This window comes from Mesocricetus auratus, unplaced genomic scaffold, assembly GCF_017639785.1.
Source record: "Mesocricetus auratus isolate SY011 unplaced genomic scaffold, BCM_Maur_2.0 Super-Scaffold_4256, whole genome shotgun sequence".
In the NCBI taxonomy this organism is placed as follows: domain Eukaryota; kingdom Metazoa; phylum Chordata; class Mammalia; order Rodentia; family Cricetidae; genus Mesocricetus; species Mesocricetus auratus.
In genome coordinates, this window is record NW_024429182.1 from 24,149,153 (window position 1) to 24,173,589 (window position 24,437).

Genomic DNA, 24,437 nt, shown 5'->3' on the forward strand with positions numbered 1-24,437 from the left:
TCATCCAAAGGACACATACACGCAACCACCAATGCACATAAAATAACTAAGTAAACAAACAAAAAAGAAGATAAGTGACAAATTTCGCAGTTTATATTACGGTATAAGGAAGAAAACACATTATCCACCAGACAGTCTCCTTTATTCAGTTCCTTCTACCTAAGAAACACTGAGAAGCTTATATAACAGAGTTTCCTATTTTCTTTTGGAATTCCTACTTTTAAGATAGCCACTGACCATGCTCCTGTATTTCACCACCCATTTCTGGTAGCTCCTGGACTTCACTACTCACAACTACACTTTATCATAGTTCCACAAAGGTCATCTCTCCATGCCCTTCCTCCACTTGGTTTTTTAAGGCAAGAGTTTTGTTAGTGTGACTCAGGCTAGCCTTAAACTTGTGGTCCTCCTACCTTAGCCTTCTAGATCCTGGGATTCCAGGGACATAGTATCACACCTAGTTTGTTAATGGAAGTAACTCTAAGGTAATTAATTCAAACTTACAGAAAACCACAAATGACCAATTGTATTTATATGCATACTCAAAAGTTATATATAGCATTCAAGAACATGGGAATTTGTTTTCTAGATAGGTTCTTAAACTACTAGTATTACGTTTTTTGGGATGTATTTTTCTACACTATTTATATTTTTTCCTTTATGTATAGATGGATAACTGAAATTAGTTCAGCATGGCAGCAAATGTCTATTTCAACATTTGAGAGGCAGAAGTAGGACTACCACTTATGAGGCCAATATGGGCTATAAAAAAAAAAAACTAAACTCACAAAACCAAAACAACAACAAAAACATCAACCAGATAACCAACAGATGAGTATGTTAAAAACAATGCCATCACTAGAATCACATATTATGCTTAGTTTTTGGTTATTTTAAAAGCTTAAGTCTGAAACGTTACCAATGCTGTTTCGTGTGTTTGAGGATGTTTGAAATTCACCATTTCCAGAGAAAGATGTTTTTTGATTCTTGTCACATCAGCTTCCCGTGCAGCCTGCAGCAATGAGTGGCCTTTGAATTCATCTAAATAAAAAAGCATTTGCATCTACATGAAAATGATCACAGTAATGCGGCTTGCCTCACACAATACTAGTATTTTCTTTTTATTGGAATTATTTTCAAAATAATCTCCAAAATACCCAGATTAAAGCTCCATAGATAAGACTAATACCAATAATTAACAACAGACACAATGGCATTCTAGGTCTCATTAGCCATGGCTCAGTTCATTCAATACATGGTTTGTTAATACTATGTAACTGGATTAGAGATATCTACACTATTATAATCCATCCCTACCCCAGAGTGTTCTGACAACTTACAAAGGGCGACCATAACCCCTAGTCTCGTTTATGCCTATCAGGTAACTATGGAACAAACACAATGGCTCATCAATTGCTCCTCAGGATGAACAAAATTAAAGAAAGCATTTCCTCAAAGTTTTTCTTTTACTTATTAGATTTGTGAAATCACTCATTATCATTTTACTGTTCTGGAACAATGTGAGTTTAGTTTAGGCTATTCATTTACACGTAGGAATACTGTATCTGATCTGATTTCTTACTGAATTTTCTTAAGCTACACAGAAAACCACACAATTTGGCCCAGATAGTAGAGATTATTATATGTCATAACCCAGAGACTGTATTTACAAGACAACAAACAACTTTTTATAAAATTAACTACAAAGTCCCAAAGATATGAGTAAAACCCAAAGGCTATAATTTATAGTTCTTAAATTGAAAAACTAGCCCAAATACATTTTTTCACAGTATTTAAATTTTTTTTTTTTTCGAGACAGTTTCTCTGTATTGTTTTGAAGGCTGTCCTGGAAATCGCTCTGTAGACCAGGCTGGCCTCGAACTCACAGAGATCCACCTGCCTCCGCCTCCCAAGTGCTGGGATTAAAGGTGTGCACCACCAACACCTGGCTACAGTATTTAAATTATTAACTATGCTAAACAGGAACCTACCAATAAAGAAAATATTTTACAATTGAAACATCCCCCCCCCCAAAAGCTCACTCACAGAGCTCATGTATTTCACTAAGCATCACACTGCTTTTTGGTTTTTTTGTTTGTTTTTTTTTCCCTCTTTCAAGACAGGGTCTCACTATGTAGCCCTGGCTGGTATGGACTTACTATATGTACACCAGGCTGCCCTTGAACTAAAAAGATCCACCTACATCTGCTTCCTACATGCTGGGATTAAAGGTATGTGCCACCACACCCATCTTGAACATCATTTTTATACTTACATGATAATCTTTCCTTCAATTGTGGTGTGGGAGCCAAGTCTATAGCACTTTTATTGTGACAATTCAGCAGTGTTGGATCTGCCCCATAACTCAGGAGGAGAGAACACACTTCAACCCTATTCTTAGAAGCTGCCTCATGAAGAGGAGTAAATTGCCACAAGTCCATTGCATTTACACAGGCACCATGCTGGGGGAAGAAAAGATGTATAGTTAATGTTCAATTCTTAAGAGAATCTAGATTAACCCTGTGTAGTTTAACAACATGCAAGTTGAAAAAAAAAAGATCTTCTGCAAGAATCTTCCTTTCCTTTTGTAGGTATAATTTACATACAGGGAAGCACAACTCTTAATAAGTAAGCTTAGAGAATTTTGATAGATACAGAAAGAAGATTCATACTCTTGTTTTTTTGAGACAGGGTTTCTTTGCGTAGCCCTTACTGTCCTGGCCTCAAACTCAGAGAACCACCTAGCTCTGCCTCCCGAATGCTGGGATTAAAGGCGTGCAGCAGCAGCAGTATCCCACCACCACCAAATGTTTTCTATACTTCTTTCATTGGCAATTTTTGCCCCCTTCTATTAGTACCATATTTATGTGTTTCTGAATTTCATAAAAATGAAACAAGTAGATTGTCCGTGTTTAGAGCTCTTTCACATATTAATTTTCCTGAGACTCAGGCTGCATCACCAGCTTGAATTGCTGAAGAGCTTTTCATTAGATTGTGATTTACTTAGGTTGTTACTGGACAATTGTTTCTAGGAGAGGGAAAGAGAAGCCAACAACACATATTATACATGGGGGGGGCACTTTTTTGATGTTTTTAGAATTTTAATTATGTGCACCTGCATGTATCTGTGGGTGAGTATGTGCATCAACGCAAGGCCTCTGGAGGCCAGAAGAGGCAGTCAGATCTTCTGGAGCTGGAGTTAACAGGCTGTTGGAGGCACACAATGTGGGTGCTAGGATCCAAACTCTGGTCCTCTGCAAGATTGTGTACGCTCTTAGCCCAAGCACCTCTCTAGCCCCCAACCCCCCCCCTTTTTTTGGTTTTTCAAGACAGGGCTTCTCTGTATTGCTTTAGAGCCTGTCCTGGAACTCACTTTGTAGATCAGGCTGACCGAAAAACGCAGAGATCCACCTGCCTCTGCCTCCCGAGTACCGGGACAAAAGGTATGTGCCACTGCCATCCAGCCTTTCTAATTTTTTAACAGGCAAAACTTTATTGTAAATATTTTTATAAGTATTCAGTGAGATTAGCTAGACTCAAAGCCCTAACAGTCTCAATGAATGGGTACCGCTAGAGTACTCATCCTGCAGTTATGGAGCTTTACAGTGGACTTCATATTTTTATATACTTAACTGCTCCCTCCACACACACAAAGAAAAATAAATGAAAGGGTTAAAACCAGATATAAAACTAGTTTTATATCCTCTAATTGTTTATCAGGTCAACACTAAAACCTGGATCACAATAAAGTTACAGACAGACCCTACAGGCAGTCTATTAGAGTTTTTGACATTCCCTTTCAAGGGAAGAATAGCAGTCAACTCTTGGCACAGCTGTTTAGTTACAAATCTGACAGAATTTCCCCTCAGACCAGACTATGTGCTTCTTTGCACTTAGAGGCTATGAAGATAAAAGTTGAGAAAATACCTTGCATTCTTTAAAAAAAAAATTATTTATCTGTGATACTTTGATACAGGGTCATACTATGTAGACCAGGCTGGCCTCAAAGACACAGAAGATCCACCTGCCTCTGCCTCCGGAGTGCTGGGATTAAAGGCGTGTGCCAACCTTGTTATTTTTAAAAACATTTTGTAAAAGTACAGTTACCATCAAATTAAACTGCGTACAAACACGCATGTGCCACAGTACACATGCGGAGTCAGAAAACAACTTTAAGGAACTGGTTTTCTCCTACCACGTGGACCCCAGGGATTGAACTGAGGCCATCAGGCAGCAAGGGGCTTTATCCACTAAGACATCATGCTAGCCCTCCTTGCTATCTTTGTGTTTGCTGGTGCCGTACTTCATTGTTTAACTCAGGGGTGTGACTTGGTACCTCTGTTCCTAGGAATAGTGAATGTTCTGGTGATGGAATGCAGTTACTGAATTAATGCCTTCAATTAGGCAGATTCTTTAGCAAGGGCTGTCAACCTCTTATCTTATTCTGGTAAGTCCCTGTTCTCTTACCCCAATAACATTTTAGTATGACCTCTTTAGTGATACTTATATTTAACATTGCATGAGGGCAGTCAAATGCTAGCCTATCAATAATCTGCATGTTATCATAATTATTCCCACTTTCTACCAAGCACCCAGAACAAAGAACAAGCCAGAAAACACTGTGCATTTAAAATCACTTTATGTAATTATAGAAAATAATGAGGCACAAAAGAACTAACCTTGACCAGAAGTTCAGTTACTTCATAATGACCGTAAGAACAGGCATTGTGTAATGGCACCAGATCACTAAGGGAGAGTGAGGGAAAAAAGCCTATTATTACAGAGTCCCTAAGTCTAGGGCAATCTTCAAACTGTAATTCCGGACTCTCTTTCAAATCCATATTCCTTTTCTCCCTATCACTACTACTGGTTACTAGTTTGGGCTCACACTGTTATAAACTCTGCATTTCTGAAACAACCTCTAAACCAATTTATTCTCTAAGCTCTAGCTAAAGTTTTACAAAGGTAAATTCCTTATAGGCCTTCTTGTTTTAATATCATTGTTCTTCCTTGCTTTAAAGAGATGGTTCTAACTTTTTAATTTTTCCACTGTCAAGGTCTCACTATGCAGCTTTGGCTGGCCTGTAACTTACTATGTATACCAGGCTGGCCTTGAACTCATATAGATTTCCCTGCCTCTGTCTCCCTGGCCTGAAACATCTTAATTCGGTAAGGTAAGTGTCCTTAGTAAACTGAAGTCAAATTCTTTTGTAGTGTATTAGAACCTTAAAATTCTGGAACCTTAAAATTCTGGCTTCTACCTTTAAGCTGGTCCTTCTCCTTGGGGATTAGCATCACTAACTGGTACAAGCACTGCCAGAGCAGTTTCTGGTGACACACAGTTCTTTTCTTGCCTGAATACCAACCTTATTGCCACTCACTAAATACTTCTGCTTCAATTTCCTCATTCTCATAAAACCAAGAGTTCTAAAAGTTAGCACAATGTTTTCTCCCAAACCATTTCTCTCCTATACTTCAGTATGTGTGCTGTGGGTATAACTCACATAGTTTCAAAATATTCACACCCAGATCTTCACCATCTCTACTTTTCCACTGCAGTATCTGTCTATGCCTTTCTTTTCATTTCCCCTGCAACTTCTGTTAGATCTTAGCTGTACAGAAGCTCCACAGAGCTCACTCTTAGATACTGCTCTTCTTACTTCTAGTCTCCTCTTTCCCCAATTAATCCAACATATATTATTCCACAATGCACCTCTTCCTTAAGCTCCTTTGAGGATAAAATAACAACGGCTCTTCATTTCAGATCACAAAATGCTTAAGACTGCAAAACAATATTGAGTTTATGCTAATACATCAAAATTTCTAAAACTTAAAAAAAAAAAAAAACAGTTTCTCCAATTCTGGTATTTGTCCCATGTGAATCATCGTCATCTGCTTTGTCCTAGTTAGTCTGATGTGTGTGTGCTACTGGTGATTGAACCCAGGTCTTTGTGCATGCTAAAACAAGAATCCTACCACTGAGCTACATTCCCCTCCTTTCATTAGGGTGGGGGTGGGGTGGTATGAGTATCTTACTAAATTGTTCCAGGCTGGCATCAACTTGTGATCTTTCTCCTTCATCCTCCCAAGGAGATGGGATTATAAACCTGTGTCAGAGATGGCTTGATTACTACTTCTTAAATGTACTATCTATATTTTCCTATAGAATCATGCTCCTTAAACTCTTGCTTTCTATTTGTTTACTTATTTATTTTTGAGTCTAGGTTCCATATAGCCTCGGCTAGCCCAGAACTGCTATATAGTTGAAGATGCCCTTGAACTCCTGAGTCTTCTGACTATACATACCCTTCCAAGTATAGGATTATGGTATACAGTATCACACCTGCCCTGAACTTCTGCTTTCTTGAAGTGAATACTGACTTGAAGATATGTGTGGAGCATACATCTCCTAAAGGATTCTCTAATAACTCCATTGGTCAATCTCTACTTACCACTCAAATTTATGAGGCATCTTTCATGAGCTATAAATTGTATTGTATGAGTGGTAGGCTTAATGCTTTATAATCCCTATGATGCTCAGAACAGCCTGCATCTTACAAAAGCTCAATAAACTAAACGAAGAGCAAGAGGAACATGCTTTCAGTAAGGAGACAGTGTGTTACAAGGACAGAACAAGAAGGCCTCCCTTTGGTTCAAAGCTTACCCTTTATCTTTAGCATGGACATCAGCTCCATGTTGCAGTAACAGTTGTACAATCTTTACTCTGTTGTAGCCTGCTGCCAAATGCAACGGAGTTGACTGGAATAGTAACCAAATAAACTAATGAAATTCACATAATGGCTGCATAACATGTCTGAAATATCAGAAACTGACTTCATTGCTAATAAACAATCAATTTGGTTTTATAAAATTAACATATATACAAAGCACAGCATAAAAGTTTAAAGTTCACTATTATATATAGAGCTAAATGTTCATTATCAGTGAGTTTTACTAATTCAAGAATCTTTTTTTAAAATTTGTTTATTTTTATTTTTTTGCATTGGTCTTTTTCAGGCATGTATGTCTGTGTGAGGGTATCAGACTTATTACAGACAGTTGTTAGCTGCCATGTGGGTGCTGGGAATTGAACCCAGATCCTCTGAGCCATCATTGTTCCACCCCTTTAATTCAAGAATCTTAATGACTATTCAAAAAGAAGACACCAGAACACTCTTTAAATGTTTTAACTTATCATAACAGCAAGTACCTTCCTGCCATCACTTGCATGGCAGTTGACATTCAATGGTGTAAGCAGAGCCATCATTTTTTCCTCATTGCCACTCCTAGAAACACATAAAAAATGTATTAGTAGTTTATACTATGTATTGTGATCATTAAAACAAAGTCTTCTCTTAAAGCATCTTTATGGCATTAAAAAAAAACACTTTTTTTGATGAGGTCTGTTACATTCTACAGCAAAGATTGTTTTACTCTTCTTAAATGTGTTTGTGTGTGTGCATGTATGTATACATACACGCTTGTGTGTGCTGCACACAGAGGTCAAATGCACCAGATGGTCCTGGAGCTGAAGTTAAGGGTAGTTGTAAGCCCTCTGAACTGGGTCCTTTCCAAGAGCATCAAGTGCTCCTAACTACTGAGTTACCTCTCCATCCCTCATAGAGATCTACCTGCCTTTGCTTCCAGAATGCTGGGATTAAAGTGTGCACCACCAAGTCTAGCAAGAATTTGCTTTTTTAAAGATTTATTTTTAGCCAAGTAGTGGTGGTGCACACCTTTGACCCCAGCACTCATGAGGCAGAGGCAGGTGGATCTCTATGAGTTTGAGGCCAGCCTGGTCAGCTAGGGCTACACAGAGAAACTCTGTCTGGAGCCCAGGTCACGAGTGGGCAAAGGAACCTCTGGAACTAGAGTTTCAGATAGTTGTGAGCTGTCTTGTGGGGGCTGGGACCCGAACCTGGATCCTCTACTAAAGTATCAAGTGCTCCTAATCACTGAGCCATCTCTTCATCCCCTCACTGTGAAGTCCATGGCACACATACATAAGAGTAGTACATACCTGGCACTTTCCAATAGTTCATCTTTCTTATAGTCACCTGTGAATTGGGAGGTAAGGGGAAAGATGAGAAATTTTCAAAACAATTCAGTGACAGTTTTATACATAAAGATTTAAAGTAGATCAACCTACAAATAAACTCCTAAGATAGATAAGAATCCAGTAAACATGGCTGGAGGGACAGCTCAGTGGTTAAGAATGCTTACAGCTCTTGTAGAGGACTCAGGTTTGGTCCTAAGCACCTGGTATATAATATGCAGCACACAACCATCTATAACCAGAGTTCCAGGGGTTCTGATACCTGTTCTAATCTCTTTAGGCACTGCACACACATGGTGCTCTCTGCCACACACACATACACAGTTAAATAAATATTTATAAAAAGAATCCAATAAATAATGGCAGTTACTTAAATGGACAGCATACTGGGTAAAGGCAAAAACATGATGGAGATACAGCTCAATCTGAGTCTGCTTGCTTAAACTAGAGCTGTACTCATGTCAGCAAAGTCCAAGGAAATGAATTATAGTTAAAATAGACACGTGGTATTGAAATGTGTCCCAAATCTTGATCTGAAATTAACTAGAAGAAAATTGTGCTTTTTAAAAGAATTCATTACACTAAGAATATAAAGTTGCACATTTCTGAAAAGCTTGGGGATATTTTAAAAAATATATTGAATACCTGAAGCAACACATGTTTACGACAACCTGTTGCCAATACAATGACAATTTTAAACACAAAATTGAAAGAAAAAAAGATTTTTAGACAAGAATTAAATTAAACTGTTGATAAACAGCAAATAGTAAGTGAACTACACTGTTTACAAATTCTACTTGAGGTCATTAACTGCACGAGACAGTACATCTATCTAGCCCATTAAGTATTTGTATTCTTTCTGGAGTAAACAACGTGCACAGACTTACCAGTCAGAACAGCTTTGGCGGATGGATCTGCTAAATCCAATGCTGTCCTTCCATCTGTATTTCGGATGGTTGGCTCAGCTCCATGCTGTAAAAGCACTGCAAAAATATAGCAACACTACCTTTCAAAAGGGTGATCGTGGCAATCTGAGTTAATGAATCAGTTTCTTAATAGTTCTGGTATAGAGACCAGTGAGATGTCTCAGAGGGTAAAGGCACTTGCTGTGCAAACTTCACAATCCGAGTTCAAACCTTAGAATCCATCTAAAGGTGGAAGGAGAGAAACAAGTCCACAGGGTTCTCTGACTTACACATGCCCTGGCATACACGCTCTCCACATCAAATAGACACATACAGTAATAATAATAAAATATATTTAAAATAGAAGCCCCAGTAAATGCCGGGCATTAGTGGCGCACGCCTTTAATCCCAGCACTTGGGAGGCAGAGGCACATGGATCTCTGAGTTCGAGGCCTGCTTGATCTACTGAGTGAGTCCCAGGACAGGTTCCAAAGCAATACAGAGAAACCCTGTCTCAAGAAACCAAAAGTCCCAGTATAGAACTCTCAAAATTATTTAAAGACTTTTTGTATACCAATAAATGTTTAAATTTAAGAAAATGTAATATATTCAATTATTTAATAGACAAAAAGCATGTTAAGTTTTCTTGGTTCAATGCAAAGCTTTTCTTGGCTATTTTTATAGCTGGTGACAGGTGATGAAGGACGATAAGCATGCAGGGGTAAAAGGGAAAGGTGGCTTGAAAGCTTTTCTTGTTGCAAAGGAGTGCTGTCTATGCTAGAAAGACTCTTCTATCATGAAATGCCTAAAGATGTACATAGACCAGGCAGGCAGAGAGCCGTAGAACCTAAAACCTATGTGATTACAAGCATGCATTTGTGTGCACTTGCACACACAGAAGCAAAAAAATAAAAAGTTTTTTTGACGACTGTAAGGTCAAGGTTGATCTGGGCAAGTTACTAAACAGTGCCTACATAGTTACAAGACCCCTAAACCACAACCAGAGTTCTCCATAAGTCCCCTTCTGTTTTCCTAACATTTCTCCAGTTCAAGGAAGCCAGAAAGTTGAGCCTTGACATCTGATTCCGGCTAACTGTTCCAGTTAGATTTTTGTTGCTGGGATAAAACGGTGACCAAAAGAAACCTGGGGAAGAAAGGGTGTATTTGGCTTACAGGTTACACTCTATCAAGAGAAGCTGAGGCAGGAACCTGAGGGCATGAACTGAAGCAGAGGCAATGGAAGAACACGGCTTATTTTTTTGCTTAGCTACTTTGCTTACACAGTTCAGGCTCACCTGCCTAGGAAGACACTGCCCAAAGTAGGCCGAGTCCGCCTACATCAAACAAGAACTAAGAAAGTGGCCACAGGTCAATTTAATGGAGGAAATCCTCAATAGGGGTTCAGTCTTGCCAGGTGACTCTACTTGGTATCTAGGTGATGAGCCTAACCAGCATATTAACTTATGCCATTAGCCACTATCCTCTAACACTCAATGTTCATCTCTATGTCTTTATTTGATTCGTTTGTTTTGATTTTTAGAGACAGTGTTTCTCTGGCCATCCTGGAACTTGCTCTTTAGACCAGACTGGCACTGAACTCAGGGATCCACCTGCTTCTGCCTCTTCAGAATGTAAGTTTCTAGAGAATGGTTTTTTTTCTATTTCCCAAATAACTTTAAGATTTTAAGAAAAGACAATCAATAAAGAATAGTTAGATTGAAGGCTGGAGAAAAAAAGTTAGATTAAATCATGAACAGATTTAAATGCAAACTCTGCCCTGTAGAAAGACAACACTAACAGATTAGATTTAGAATAGTTACAATTTCTAGAAAACTCTGAAAAAGAAACTCAGGCTTACCAATGCAAACATCAATTTTTCCTTTAATTGCAGCTTCATGGAGAGGGGTATAATTCCAATTATCTCGAGCATTTGGGTCTGCACCATGTTGCAAAAGGAGACTGACTACTTCGGCATGACCAAAAGAGCATGCATTATGAAGAGGAATAAGACCCCCATCGTCACGTGCTTGCACATTTGCACCGCTCTGAAGCAGATACTCAACTACATCCTTCCGTCCAAAACCTAGACAGAAAACAATTGTCCACATTTAAATTTACCAAGGAAAATCTTAAGTCATGCTAAAATGTTTTAGGATGAAAGATAACAAGACCAACAATTCAAGAACTATTGAAAAGATGGCCTGAAATATATATAGCTAATCTTAATGTTTAAGCCCAAGGTCTCTCCCTCTGCTAAGTAGCCCACATCCTTAGTAGTAGAGAGCCTTGTTGCTGCTGCTACTAACTTCAGAGGTGATCCCAAGTGCGGCCAAAACTCAAACCCCAAAATGATTCCAACTACATAATGACATTTCTAATTGTAAATACCAAATTCTGCATATTTAGTATGCTCACATTTTCAGACACTCCATGAATGTAACTTAAGTATGTAAATGAGCACCTAATAAAGAAGTGGGAAACCATGAAGTAACAACAAAATAAGACCAGCTTACAGCTTGTTGATAAGAAAGAGGTGAAATGTATGTCTTCATTTTGGTATTGCACAACACAAACAACGTCTAGGTAGGGGTCCTTCTTTATATAGGTGCCAGTCTGCTCAAGCACCCCCAAAGCAAGAGAAGCAAAAAGAAGCAAAAAGTTTGGCGTCTTAGCTTCCTTCCTTCTTTCCTTCCTCCTCCTCCTCTTCTTCTTCTTCTTCCCGTGAGACAGGTTTTTTCTGTGTAGCTTTGGAGCCTGTCCTGGAACTGCTTTGAGGACCAGGCTAGATTGCACTTTTATTGCCATGAAGAGACACAATAACCACAGCAACTCTTATAAACTCAACTACTCAGTCTTCTGAAATCTTCCATAACACTCTTAGAATCATTAAGTCTGAATATAATGCTTTTAAGATGGATGTAGATCAAAAGAATGGCATGATCTTTCCAGGTAGACAAGAAACTGACTGCAAACGAAGGAGAAACAGTGCTGAGGAAGTCAGCTGGGTGTGGGGGGGGGTGGAATTGCGGGGGTGGAACGGGTTTTTCAGTATCTTTTGGCAAGAAAGATGACTATCATGTGCTGTGTGTGTGTGTGTGTGTGTGTGTGTGTGTGTGTGTGCACATACACACGTGCCATGCACGGAGGTCAGGAAACTGAATGTCCTGCTTTATCACTCCCTTCCTTATTTCCCTGAGGCAGGGTCTGTCCCTGACCATGGAGCTGAGCTAGTAACCAGCGAGCCGCCTCTGCTCCCCCACAGCACTGAGATTATCAAAGCCTGCTTATTTTTCTTTTTAAACACAAGTGCTGGCATCTACACTTTGGCCCTCATGCTTGCACGGTAAGAGCTTCTACCACTGAGTATCTGCCTAGCCTGTCCCCACCCCTTTGGTTTTTATAGTTCAGGCTACTGTCAATTTGCTATGTAGCCAAGTATGACCTTTAACTTTTGATCCTCTTGCTTCTCCCAAGTACACCACTATGCCCTGTTTGTGTGGTGCTGGGAGTCAAACCCAGAACTTCCTGAATGCTAGTAAACACTCTATCAACTAAGCCACAGTCCTAGCCTTTTCTTTGTAGCTAGATTCTCTCTCTCAACAAGGACAAGATTAGAGGAAAACACACTGCAGTGCAGGAAGAAACCATGTATCTGTTTTTAGAGATAAAAGAACAAATCCTTTATGACAGACAGGATATGTAAACAGAGGGCAGTTTGGAAAGACCTATATGACTTCTAAGGCAGTATTCCAACTCTGTCCTATAGGCTTGTATTGTTTAGATTGCAGATTTCCGTGAAATATTGTTTATGATCCCAATAAATTTATGCCATGGTTACTGTCAAATATCCATGCTGGCACATAGCTGGCACTCTGAGTAGCCTTCATCTCTTTCACAAAGACTCAAAAGAAAATATTCTTCTGAGCCACATGAGGAAGTCTGAATAATACTATAGCACATCAACAGCCCTGAAGTTTTGTTTAGGAAGATCACTTTGGTGGTATGTAGATAAATGGAAGGACTATAGAAACAGAAGATAGCTAAGTCAAGATTTGACGTGGTTACTGTTCCAATCCATGTGGTGTGTGCTGAGTGCCCTCAGTAAGGCAGGGTTAGTTGTTAAACCAGGTTGCAGTCATACACTGAAACGTTCCTTCAGTTCCTATTCCCAGCCTCCCATATATTTCTTTTTGATTATTGCTTTTGTACACGTTTCCACTGGTATCCCCACCAATATTTTTAAAGGTGCAATTTGAATATTATTTTTCCTTTTTATTTAAAATCTAGTAATATCCTAGAAATTAACTTCTACTTGTAAACAATTTCTTAACTGGAATATCAAATTTTAACTAGTTTCATCCTGATCTAGACAGCTGGGTGATTTCTCAATCTTTTTACTACTGCATATGACACTATAAACAACTGAAGAGAGAAAGAAAAGAAAATGATAGACTCCAGTAGCTAATGTGGTAAACAGATTCTCAAATGAGATACACAGAATAAAACAGGGCTTGTGAGTGTGCTGGCTAGCTTTTTGTCAACTTGACATAAGCTAAAATCATGTGAAAAGAAGAAACTTCAACTGAGAAACTAGCCAGGCGGTAGTGGTGCTTGCCTTTAATCTCATCACTAAGGAGGCAGAGGCAAGTGGATCTCTGTGAGTTCGAGGCTAGCCGGGTCTACAGAGCAAGTTCCAGGAAAGGCTCTAAAGCTACACAGAGAAACCCTGTCTCAAAAAAATAAAAAACAAACAAACAAAAAAACCCAAATTGCCTTCATAAGATCCAGCTGTAGGCATCTGTAGGGCTTTTTCTTAATGACTGATGGGGGGAGAGTCCACACCATTATAAGCAGTGCCACACCCTTGGGCAAGCCGAGCAAGCCAGTAAAGCACACTTCTTGGCCAATGCATCAGTCCCTGCCTCCAGGTTCTTGCCCTGTTTGAATTTCTGCCCTGACTTTCTTCAGTGATGAACTGTGATGTGAAAGTGTTAACAAAAGAAATCCTTTCCCTCAAGTTGCTTTTGGTCGTTTGTTTGTTAAGAGACAGGGTTGCTCTGTGTGGGTCATGTATTCTTTTTTAAATATTTATTTAATATATATGAGTGAACTGTCTTCACGAACACCAGAAGACCAAATCAGATAATGTTACAGATAGGTATGAGTCACCATGTGGTTGCTGGGAATTGAACTTATGTCCTCTGGAAGCACAGAATGATGAGCGGCACGTTTTGGATACTCTGGGGTAGAGAGCGCCAGCATAGCTTCCTAATGGATTAGATGTAGGGTGAGAATAGGATAAGGAGGTGAGCAAGCAAAAGTAAATGGCACAGAGGGGAGTCATGCATGACCCCAAGATGTGGGAAAGTTAGAGGGATGGGTCAGCAACTAAGAGCACTGACTGTTCTTCCAGAGGACCTGAGTTCAATTCCCAGCACTCACATGGCGGCTTGCAACTATCCATAACTCCAGCTACAGGGAATCTGATACCCTGTGCAGGCACCAGGTATACATCTGTCTGTGCACATGTATTGCACAGACACACACTTAGGCAAAATACCCATACAAATAAAGATAAAATAGTAATAAAGAGTTGTCCTTTTGGACAAATCATTATCTCCCAAGGGCTTGTTCCCTCTCCCCAAAATCTTAACGGATTCAAGTTTTCTATCCCCTTTTTAGGTGATTATATCTATCCCTATGGCTATAAATATCCCTTTGATACATAGCCTTCAAGTTGGAACCTAAGTTCTAGTATGTTTCATCTTGATCCTTCAGAAGCATCTATCTCTATCAATGTGTTCTCAGCTTTTCTATACTTCTACTGACACTGCCCTATTTCAACCACCCCAACTTCCGGCCTTCGACAGTTTCTTTTTCAGAAGTGGCCCTCTTATTTCTACTTCTAGCAGGCACACACCAGGGTTTTCATCTATTTTCTAATACTACAATATAACAATCCAGCAAATATCAACAAACTGTTAGACAGTGTGCTGGTTAGGTTTCTGTCAACTTGACACAAGCTAGAGTCATCAGGGAATAAATCAAGGAAATGTTTCCATCAGACTGGCCTGTAGAGTCTACAGGGCATTTTCTTGATTAATGACTGAAGGGGGGGGGGACCCACTCAAAAAGTTTTCTTTTGAATGTACAGCCCTCATTTATTGTTGTCTATTTAAAAGATATCACCCAAACAAAGTCACCTCTGACCAGACTCCATTCCATTCTGCCCACCTGTTACCACCTGGCTGCCTCCTTTCCTTTACTAAAAGTTCCTTAAGAGCACAGAATGTGTCACATACATACATACATACATACATACATACATACATACATACATGGTTTACTAATGTGGTCTGCATCATCTGTCTTTCTCTGTATACAGTGTCTCTATGTATCTGGCTAGTTTCAAATTCAAGATCTTCCTACCTCTGCTTCCTAGGACCGAGATTACCAACATGTACCACCAAATCCAGCTCCCGGATGCTAATTCCACAAGAATCAAGATCTGTGAATGTCTTAGTTCATCATTATTTTCCTAGAGTCCTTCAGAGGATGAGGCGTTTCATAGTTTGTTGATGTTTGCTTAATTAACATACCATGGCATAAGAAAAGAAGTTAAGAATGAAAACTAAGAATGGGGCCGGGCGTTGGTGGCGCACGCCTTTAATCCCAGCACTCGGGAGGCAGAGGCAGGCGGATCTCTGTGAGTTCGAGACCAGCCTGGTCTACAGAGCGAGTTCCAGGACAGCCTCCAAAGCCACAGAGAAACCCTGTCTCGAAAAACCAAAAAAAAAAAAAGAAAACTAAGAATGGTATTGAGAAGCCAAGAAGGGAAATTTCAAGGAGACAGTAAATTTACTGCTTTTAGGTCTGACTCCACTACCACTACCTCAGCTTTATGGATATTGTCTTCTACTATTATTACCCCTCCCATCCATTCAGTATTCATCTGGAAGAAATGCTTTTATAAAAGCTTCCTAAATTGGAGAATACAAGAATGAGAATGAGGAAAAATTAGTTAAGTATCCCTCTTCACTGTAAAGTCATTTAATACAGCCAACTTTAGAAGGTGGTAACAATCACTAATAAAGATGGGGACATAAAGGCTACTTCTCATTAAAAGAACTTGGTGAGTATAGCAAAAACTAAAGTAGGATGTATAGTTGTTACTGTTAAAAGAAATAGTGTCAAGTGGGAAGATATCTGTTTTCAAAGTGCTGGTGACCTAGCTGAAGGTCAAGTTGTAAGTACCTGGCAAAATACCACTGAGAAAAGGGCTGCTTGAAGCCAGAATAAAAGGGACACTGACTACAGTTTTATCTGAGGAGATACAGGTAGGATGAGTGGAGTGTGTAGAACCACACAGCTACCATTATTCCAGGACACTGATGTCTTCTATGTCAATGATTCCCTAGCTATCAATATGTCTAAAATCAGTTTGGAGACTGATAGTAGAGATCGGCATGCTTTTAAAGACACATGGAACAACTATAATACACATAAGTGGAATTTGCTATACTGCTCAAGATCAAGAGCCTGAAATTTTGAACATTTGAAGCCACATTCTAAACTAAAGCAGTGGTTCTCAACCTTCCTAATGTTGAGATCCTTTAATACAGTTCTTCATGCTGTGGTGCCTCCCAACCATAAAATTCTTTTCATTGCTACTTCATAACTGTAATTTTGCTACTGTCCTGAGCTGTGATATGCAACCCCTGTGAAAAGGTCTTCTGACCCCCAAGTACAACTCACAGGTTGAGAACTATTGCACTAAAGGATATTACTTAAAGAGTCTCAGAGGTGTTTTCAATAAACTTCCCACTGCTGGGAAAACATATCCATCTAAAATGCATCACAGCCAAGCATGATGCCTCAGCATTTCAGAGGCAAAGACAGAGGGATCAAGAGTTGAATAAAAGTCAACTAGGTTACATGTGATCTAGCCTCAAAAATTAAAACAAACAATAAAAAGATGCTTTCCAAATTCTCAGGGGATAATCTCTGATGAGATTCTCATTCTTAGGTTCTCAAGAATGGCACAAAGCACTTCTGGTAAGCAGCGATTTCTTGGGGGGGGTGCTTTACAGCTACATTCCAATCTGTCCTCACTGGCAAGGTAGAACATGAGTAGATATATACCCTAAGAGCCAATGCCAACTTCCATCTTAAATTTCTTTAGAATAATAAATAACAGCAAGAGTGTTTTGTCCACCTTGACTTGGAGTTGGTATACTATCCAGCCAGACTAGAAGAAATGTAGAAAAGAGTATCATGGACTGTGAGATGATAAAACCCTGACAATCTGAATGAGGGTGCACCTGGAAGAGTGCTCTAAAGTAGAAATTACTGAAGCCAGTTCTCCACTCTAGATCCAGGAAGAGGCAAGACAAATGCTGTAACTAAGATCTTACATTACAAGATGTAGTGAATCAAAGACTGAACTGTTGAGCAGACTAATAACTAATCAGCACTGGAGTTTCTGTTGTAAGATTTAACTCCTGAATCAAAACTCCATCCTGAAAATAGTGAGGCACAACTGTAGTAATGGACAAAGAGTATATGTGCATCACTCATAATTATGATGTTAGAAATGGTATAAAAGGTCTGGAGAGATGGCTCAGTGGTTAAGAACATCTATTGTTCTTGCAGAGGACCCAAGTTCAAATCCTAGCACCCACATTAAGTAGCTTACAATTGCTTGTAACTCCAGCTGCAGGGGATGGCCCTAATCTCAGGTACACGCACATATACAGTCTTACACATATATACATATAAATAAATAATAAAAATATTTTTTTAAAAAAGAAATGGTGCGAGGTAGTGGTGGTACATGCCTTTAATCCCAGCACTCAGAGGGCAGAGGCAGGCGATCTCAGTGAGTTTGAGGTCAGCCTGGTCTACAGAGTGAGTTCCAGGGCAGTCAAGGCTACAAAGAAAAACCTTGTCTCAAAATAAAATAAAACAAAAATAGAAATGGAATTAAAGGTTTTTGGGATTTTTTTTTTTTTTTTTTGAGACGGGGTTTCTCTATTTAAGTCCTGGCTGTCCTTTAACTTGCTCTGTAGACCAGGCTGGCTTCTAACTCTGAGATCCACTTGCTTCTGCCTCTGGAATGCTGGGATTAAAGGTGTGTGCCACCACTGCCCAGCTGGTTTTAAGTTTTTTGTTTTTTTTCCAAGACAGGGTTTCTCTGTGTACCCCTATCTGTCCTAGAACTCACTCTGTAGACTGGGCTGGCCTTGAACTCAAGACATTAATTAGCCTGCCTCTTCCCACCAATTGCTGGGATTAAAAGCATTTGTCAACAAATCTGGCTAGTTCTTGAGATTTTCAATAATTTATTTATTTTTACTTTATGTGCACTGGCACTTTGCCTGCATATGTATGTCTGCGTGAGGGTATCAGGTCTCTGGAACTGGAGGAGTTACATATAGCTGTGAGCTGCCAAGTGGGTACTAGGAATTGAACCAGGTCGTCTGGATGAACAGTCAGTGTTCCTAACTGCTAAGCCATTTCTCCAATAGGATTGTTTCAACAAACAATAAAAATGACAGATATCATCATATTGTTTGTAGATGACCTGTCAAAAATTTGAATTGAGACAACTACTATCCTACTCAGGCAAATTGCCTACTCTATACATAAATTCTGTATGCATCTGAAAGATGTTAAGCAACCCCATGTTCTGATACTTCCAAGTAGATCTACAGCTGAACAGAAAACACTACTTAACTCCTTGTAACCTTTTTCATACTATAGCTGAAGCTAGACCAGCCATATCCATTCTCTCTTCTTCAAGAGTCTTGCACATGTGAACATGGTCCAGTCTTCTTTCGTCTTTAGAAATGCAGTTTTTTTTTCTTTTTTGGGTTTTTCGAGACAGGGTTTCTCTGTGACTTTGGAGAATGTCCTGGAACTAGTTTTTGTAGACCAGGCTGCTCTCAAATTCACACAGATCCGCCTGCCTCTGCCTCCTGAGCACTGGGATTAAAGGTGTGTGCCACCACTACCTGGCTGAAATTCAGATTTTTATTTATTGCCTGTATGATAAATTGTAGATGCTCTTATTCCCCTTCCTTCTTATAGGAAAAAATCCCCTTCTAAGCAGTTCACATATTTTTATTTTATTTGCATTGGTATTTTGCCTGCATATATGTCTGTGTGAGGGTGTCAGATCTTGGAGTTACAGACAGTTGTGAACTGCCTATGAGTGCTGAGCATTGAACCGAGGTCCTCTGGAATTGAAGTCAGTGCTCATAATTGCTGGGCCATCTCTCCAGCCCATACCTAGATTTTTTAAACCTCAGTCATTTTATATTTTCCTATACTGACTTTCTGCATACTCCAAAAGTATATCAGGGGGCTTGAAGATGGCTCAGTGGTTAAAATATTTCAGATTCATCAGCCATGAAGTTCTACTCCATAGCAAGGAACACATTTCTTCTATCATGATGAGCACCAAAATGACTTTCTCCCAATGTCTCTGTCACCTATTTTCCAGTATAGTGTTATTGATCAGATGGGATTTCAATGTCAAAAATTTAGAGCCCAAACCAACTTGTTTGTATACATTCTGTGAGGTCACCAAAAATTTTTTTTAAAAGATTCATAACCTGTATCTGTGTAGATGGGGGTAGAGAAAGAATAGAAAAGGAAATCATTTTCTTCTATTTTTTTTTAGAAATGACTTCTTAAAAATTGTATTTATCTAGAAGTATGTAACCTAGTTCAATATGAAAAGCAGCTAACAGAAGAAAAATATCTGTTTATGTATTTATCGTAATCACAAACATAACTTAATTCCCATAAGGGCTGACAACCGATTAATTATACTAAGGGTTTTTTGCTGTTGTTTTGAGGGGCATGTGGGGAAAGACAAAAGCATTTTTCATTTTCTGTAGCATTCACACCTCTCATTCCTACTGACAAAGCATGCCTTTCCTGCTCAATTAAACCTCCAAACTTTATTTGACTACTTTATTTTTTTTTAATGAGGTTACTTCTCCAATCCTATAAAATATAAACACAAGTAACTGCTTGTTCAGGCAATTACCAAGCACCACTACCTACAGACCGCAGACAGAGCATCCAACAGTATGCTTACATAAACACAAATGGTAACTCACTACCCACAAAGAAAATGTGGGTGGCCACATTATTACTTAAAAATAAATAGGGCTTAGAATGTAGCTCAGGGGTAGCAAATGTGTCTAGTGGGGTCAAGGTATTGGGTTCCATACCCAGCAAAGTAAAACAGAATTAATCAGTGCCTCATTAATCTAATAATTTGGATTTTTAAAATTTACAAAGCCAGCCTGGTGGTGGTGGGAGCAGCCCATGCCTTTAATCCCAGCACTAGGGAGGCAGAGGTGGGTGGATCTGGTCTACAAAGTGAGTTCCAGGACAGCTAGGGTTCAAGACAGGGTTACACAGAGAAATCCTGTCTTGGACAAAAAACAAAAAAATTTACAAAGTCGTCTCTCAAAAGATTCCTTATTTTCTAATGTTTAAATGCAGGGTTTTAAAAACTGTAGTTGAATATTAATTCTTTAGTAATTATTTTTATTATTCTGTGTGGGGTGTATGGTATATACACATGTGTGTGTAGGAGCCAGATCAGGCATCTTCATCTATGGCTCTCCATCTTACTTTTTAAGACAGGGTTTAGCATTGACCCCGGGGCTCACTGACTAAGGGCTGGCTAGTAAACCCCAAGGATTCTTCTTTTTCCACCTCCTGGAGTTGGGACTATACCCATGCATCAACACAACTTTTTTTTTTAAATGTGGGTGCTGGCTGAAAGCAAACACTTTATTCACTGAGCCATCTCCCTAACCTCCTTAGTAATTACTTTATGATTTGCATTTTATATCTTAATTTCACAACCCTAATACTGTCTATATAGGTGAATTACGAATGGTAAATTGGTCCCTATGCTATTTCAATTTCCATTTCAATCTGGACAAACAATGTAAAATAGGCTTTGAAATGTTGGGACAGGGACTGGGTATACTCTACCCTAGTCAGTGGTACAACACTTGTCTAGCATATGCAAGGCCTTAGATTCTACCCTTGGGGTGGAGGAGAGGAATGGTGTAGGACAGCAAGGTCACACCATAAACCCACATCTCTAAAACCTACTATTTTCAGACATGAACTCACTAATACATCACATTCTTGAAAGGTGGCAACTACGATAGTCCTTGGCTATTTTTATCAAGTGAACATAATCTAAGTAACATTACCCCTCTGGATTATGTAGCAGTTGGTTGCGAACATTTGCCAAATAGGTTGGCTAAATGGTCAAGCAGGACAATTCAAATTAGCCAAAGAAAGGCAACACCGTGAACAAGAGATTTGGCCTCGGTGCTCTTTTCTCCCCAGTGTTCACAGGCTTTTCCAGTTTGCCCAACTGTGGTTTTCTCAAACTTTTCCCTCTTAGAAAGGCCCCCAAAGGGCACTCGATTAAGGAAACATTATTCATGACAGCACGTACATTTTAAAACAGGGACAGGTCAAAGCAAATAGACTACAATTGGTATAACTGTACAAACAATGTCTGCGAACAAGGAAATCTTTTTCATGCTCTTCTGTCCATCATTCCTGCCCTAGAGGAACAAGAGTAACTTAAAATGTTTCTTTTTTAACAGAACGCTAAACAACTTTGATGCACACTATAGCAAATGTTACCAAGCCAAGAGAACCTTTTCCCGATTACATGAGGCCCAAAAGTTTAAAAAGATACCATCTGTCCTTAAAATGAGAAGCATAAAAGGTTTAGTCAATAAGTTGGCTATTTTAAATACCTCAACAAATTTAAGCACTCTGGTGTCATAAAAGAGAGCCCAGTAGTTAAAACACTAACTTCAAACTATCTAAAATAAATCTCAGGACGACTCAAAATGAGTCTCAAAATCCTAGATCCAAGCTCAAGTGCTTGTTCCAGCTCGTCTCTCACTTACTTTCCACCCCAACTTGTGTGTGTGTGTGTGTGTGTGTGTGTGTGTGTGTGTGTGGCAGAGGCCACCCACACTCAGCTCTCAGGTCTCCCAAACCTGCCTATTTCCGGTTCTAGTCTCAGCAGAAACCCAAACCAATTAACTCTAATGAGTCAATAGCCAATAAAACAACTCCTGAATTACATTTTCACAGTTTACGAAGGCCACCAGAACTAAAGGGATTGGTAAGAGTTACGGTGGAACTTGCAAAGACGGGCGAATTGTTGAGATAATTGCTCTTTCAATTCACAAGGTCTACTAAGCCTTTCTTGTGTGCAAGAGGCCCCTTCAGGGTAGCAAGACCGGAAGTCGGGTGCAGGTATTGTTGATAGAGTAAAACAAAACAAAGCACCTCCCCCTTCAACAAACCACAGCAACAAAAAACCCACACTGCAAAAACAACTTCTCGAGAGCACGCTCACCCCACCCCTCGTCACGAGCCCCAAGACAAGCGAGCGAGATGGCCCCGGTGAGAGTCCCGGGGAGAGGTCGGAGCCGGGGCAGTGCTGCGTGGCTTGCGGCCTGCGAGCCCGAGCCTGTAGGTGGGGCGTGCGGGAGGCGACGCGGGGCGGGCGTTTACCTGCGGCGAAGTGGAGCGGGGTGGACTTCCTGCCCGCCGTGTCGCGGCTGTTCACCTTCTCGGGCGTCACCAGCCTCTTCACTCGCTCCACGTCCCCGTTGCGGCAAGCCTCGAACAGCTCGCGGGCCGACGGCTCTATGGCCTCGGCCACGGCGCTCGCGCAGGCCGCGCCCCCGCCAGCGCAGCGGCGACCAGACATGATCCTGGCCGCCGCCGCCAGCAGCAGCGCCAGCAAAGGCAGCAGGAGCCCCGGCCCCGCGAGCAGGAGGGCGAGGCCCCCCGCGGGAGACGCGCTCAGGGCCCGGGCCGCTCGGCTCCCCGCTGTCACCAGAGCCGGAGCAGTCCCATGGCCGCGCCGCCGCGCGCCCCCTGCACGACTCCGTGACCCCCGGCTGCCCCACCGCCGCGGAGGCAGCGCGAACCCGCCCGCCGAGCCCCGGAGCGACGCGGCGGCGGAAGCAGCCGAGACCGCTCCTGCCAGCTCTGTCGGGTCCTGGGAGCGCGCGTGACGTCAGCTCGCGCGTGCGCAGCGGCTGCACTCCGGCCGGGCCGGCCTGGGCGAGCGGGGCCGCGCGGAGGGGTTTGTGGGAAATGTGCGGCGAGAGCCCTTGGTTGAGGGAAGAGAAGGGGCTTCGGCCCACCGCCATCTTTACGGAGGCTCCGCCGAAAGCGCGAGGGCTCGCTGCTGTCTTTTCCTTTTCGTAAAGCGTAGACCTCCCAAGATGGGTTTCATTGCTCATGTACTGAAAATGAACCTTTGCAAGTTGTGTTCCGGGCATGCATTTTCTTTTGGAAGTTTCAGCGTGGAAAATTTTTGTGGTTTTGCTTCCATACCTTCCCGTGGGAGATTCCTGCTCCACTCCCCACCCCCACCCGTTTTCTAACCCTCCGTATCCGCTTCTGTTTTTCTTACAGGCCTCTTCTCAGAAACGAACTCGTTGCTCTTACTGAGAACTTTGGATGAACGGCCCCAAATCGAGAAAGCGATGAATTCTAAAGCAACACTTGGGGGGTGGGGTGGCCCTGATTAGCTACATTTCCCATCGTAGATTATTAGCTCAGTGCTGACTAGAGAACTTATATATAAATCGGTATTATTAACGGATGTGGCCGAGGTGCGTGTACACTGAGCGTGCCCATCAAGAAAGTCTTCTGAATTTTTTTTCTCCTTGTGATCAAAGAGTATAAGTGCACAATTCATTTTTGTGTTTGAGGTAATAGTGAGATCTTTGTGTATAGTCTTGTTTCAGAAACCCGAAAGAAAGGTTTATATAGATTTTGCTGTCATGAAAAGTGCTGACCATTGTCATGCTGACAAGCGTTTCCCCCTGTGAATTGACTTAACCTGTTTTTCAGGAAATCCAGTTTTTGTTTGGGAGTGTTGACTCACTGCTGTGGGAGAAAAGCAGGGTACACTTTTTTGAGCGTCTTAGTAAATGGGAGCATTGTTGTATGTGTTTATTCTGGTATCACGTTCTTAGGCTATTTAGTGTACATTTAAACTGATGCATCTTAATAAAATAAAAATTCATGAACATAAATAAGGATTAGAACACTACTAATGTGATTGTGTCACATTTTTCTTCATCTACTAGTCAAATATATTTAATAATTTCTGCTTATGTATTTCCTTCCAGTGTATGTATCTTAAGCAACATCATGATGGCACAGCAAACATTTTACCTACTGATGATAAATAAAATACCCAGAGACTGATATTGGGGTCAAGCTTCAAGCTGAAGACCAGAAAAGCAAAGCAGCCCACCACTAGCTCTTCTTACCTCTGCCGGGATTACAGGTGTGTATCACCATACCTGATGTCTATAGCTTGAGGCTGTCTTTACTTTCTCAATCCTCAAGCAAGCTTTAATAAATCATAAATATATCACCACTGA

At 40.6% G+C, this 24,437-nt stretch overlaps 1 protein-coding gene and 1 long non-coding RNA gene across 4 annotated transcripts in view; one reads left to right on the forward strand and one right to left on the reverse strand.

The window, feature by feature from the left end:
• Positions 1–22,985, reverse strand: part of Tnks2 (tankyrase 2) — a 57,298-nt gene extending 34,313 nt beyond the window's left edge. For all 3 annotated transcript variants that reach the window (XM_040745088.1, XM_040745089.1, XM_040745082.1), the window contains exons 1-9: positions 22,543–22,985; positions 10,820–11,044; positions 8,944–9,039; positions 8,021–8,057; positions 7,211–7,286; positions 6,665–6,759; positions 4,680–4,746; positions 2,276–2,462; positions 920–1,041 (exon numbers count right to left, since the gene is read on the reverse strand). In XM_040745088.1, the coding sequence (XP_040601022.1) occupies positions 920–1,041; positions 2,276–2,462; positions 4,680–4,746; positions 6,665–6,759; positions 7,211–7,286; positions 8,021–8,057; positions 8,944–9,039; positions 10,820–11,044; positions 22,543–22,741 (1,104 nt within the window). In that variant the 5' untranslated portion in view covers positions 22,742–22,985. The remainder of the gene's footprint in view (positions 1–919; positions 1,042–2,275; positions 2,463–4,679; positions 4,747–6,664; positions 6,760–7,210; positions 7,287–8,020; positions 8,058–8,943; positions 9,040–10,819; positions 11,045–22,542) is intronic.
• LOC110340189 lies at positions 22,314–24,100 on the forward strand. The gene is made up of 2 exons (XR_002381964.2): positions 22,314–22,431; positions 23,458–24,100. It is a non-coding gene; the product is annotated as an uncharacterized LOC110340189 (long non-coding RNA).
• Positions 24,101–24,437: the final 337 nt, after the last annotated feature.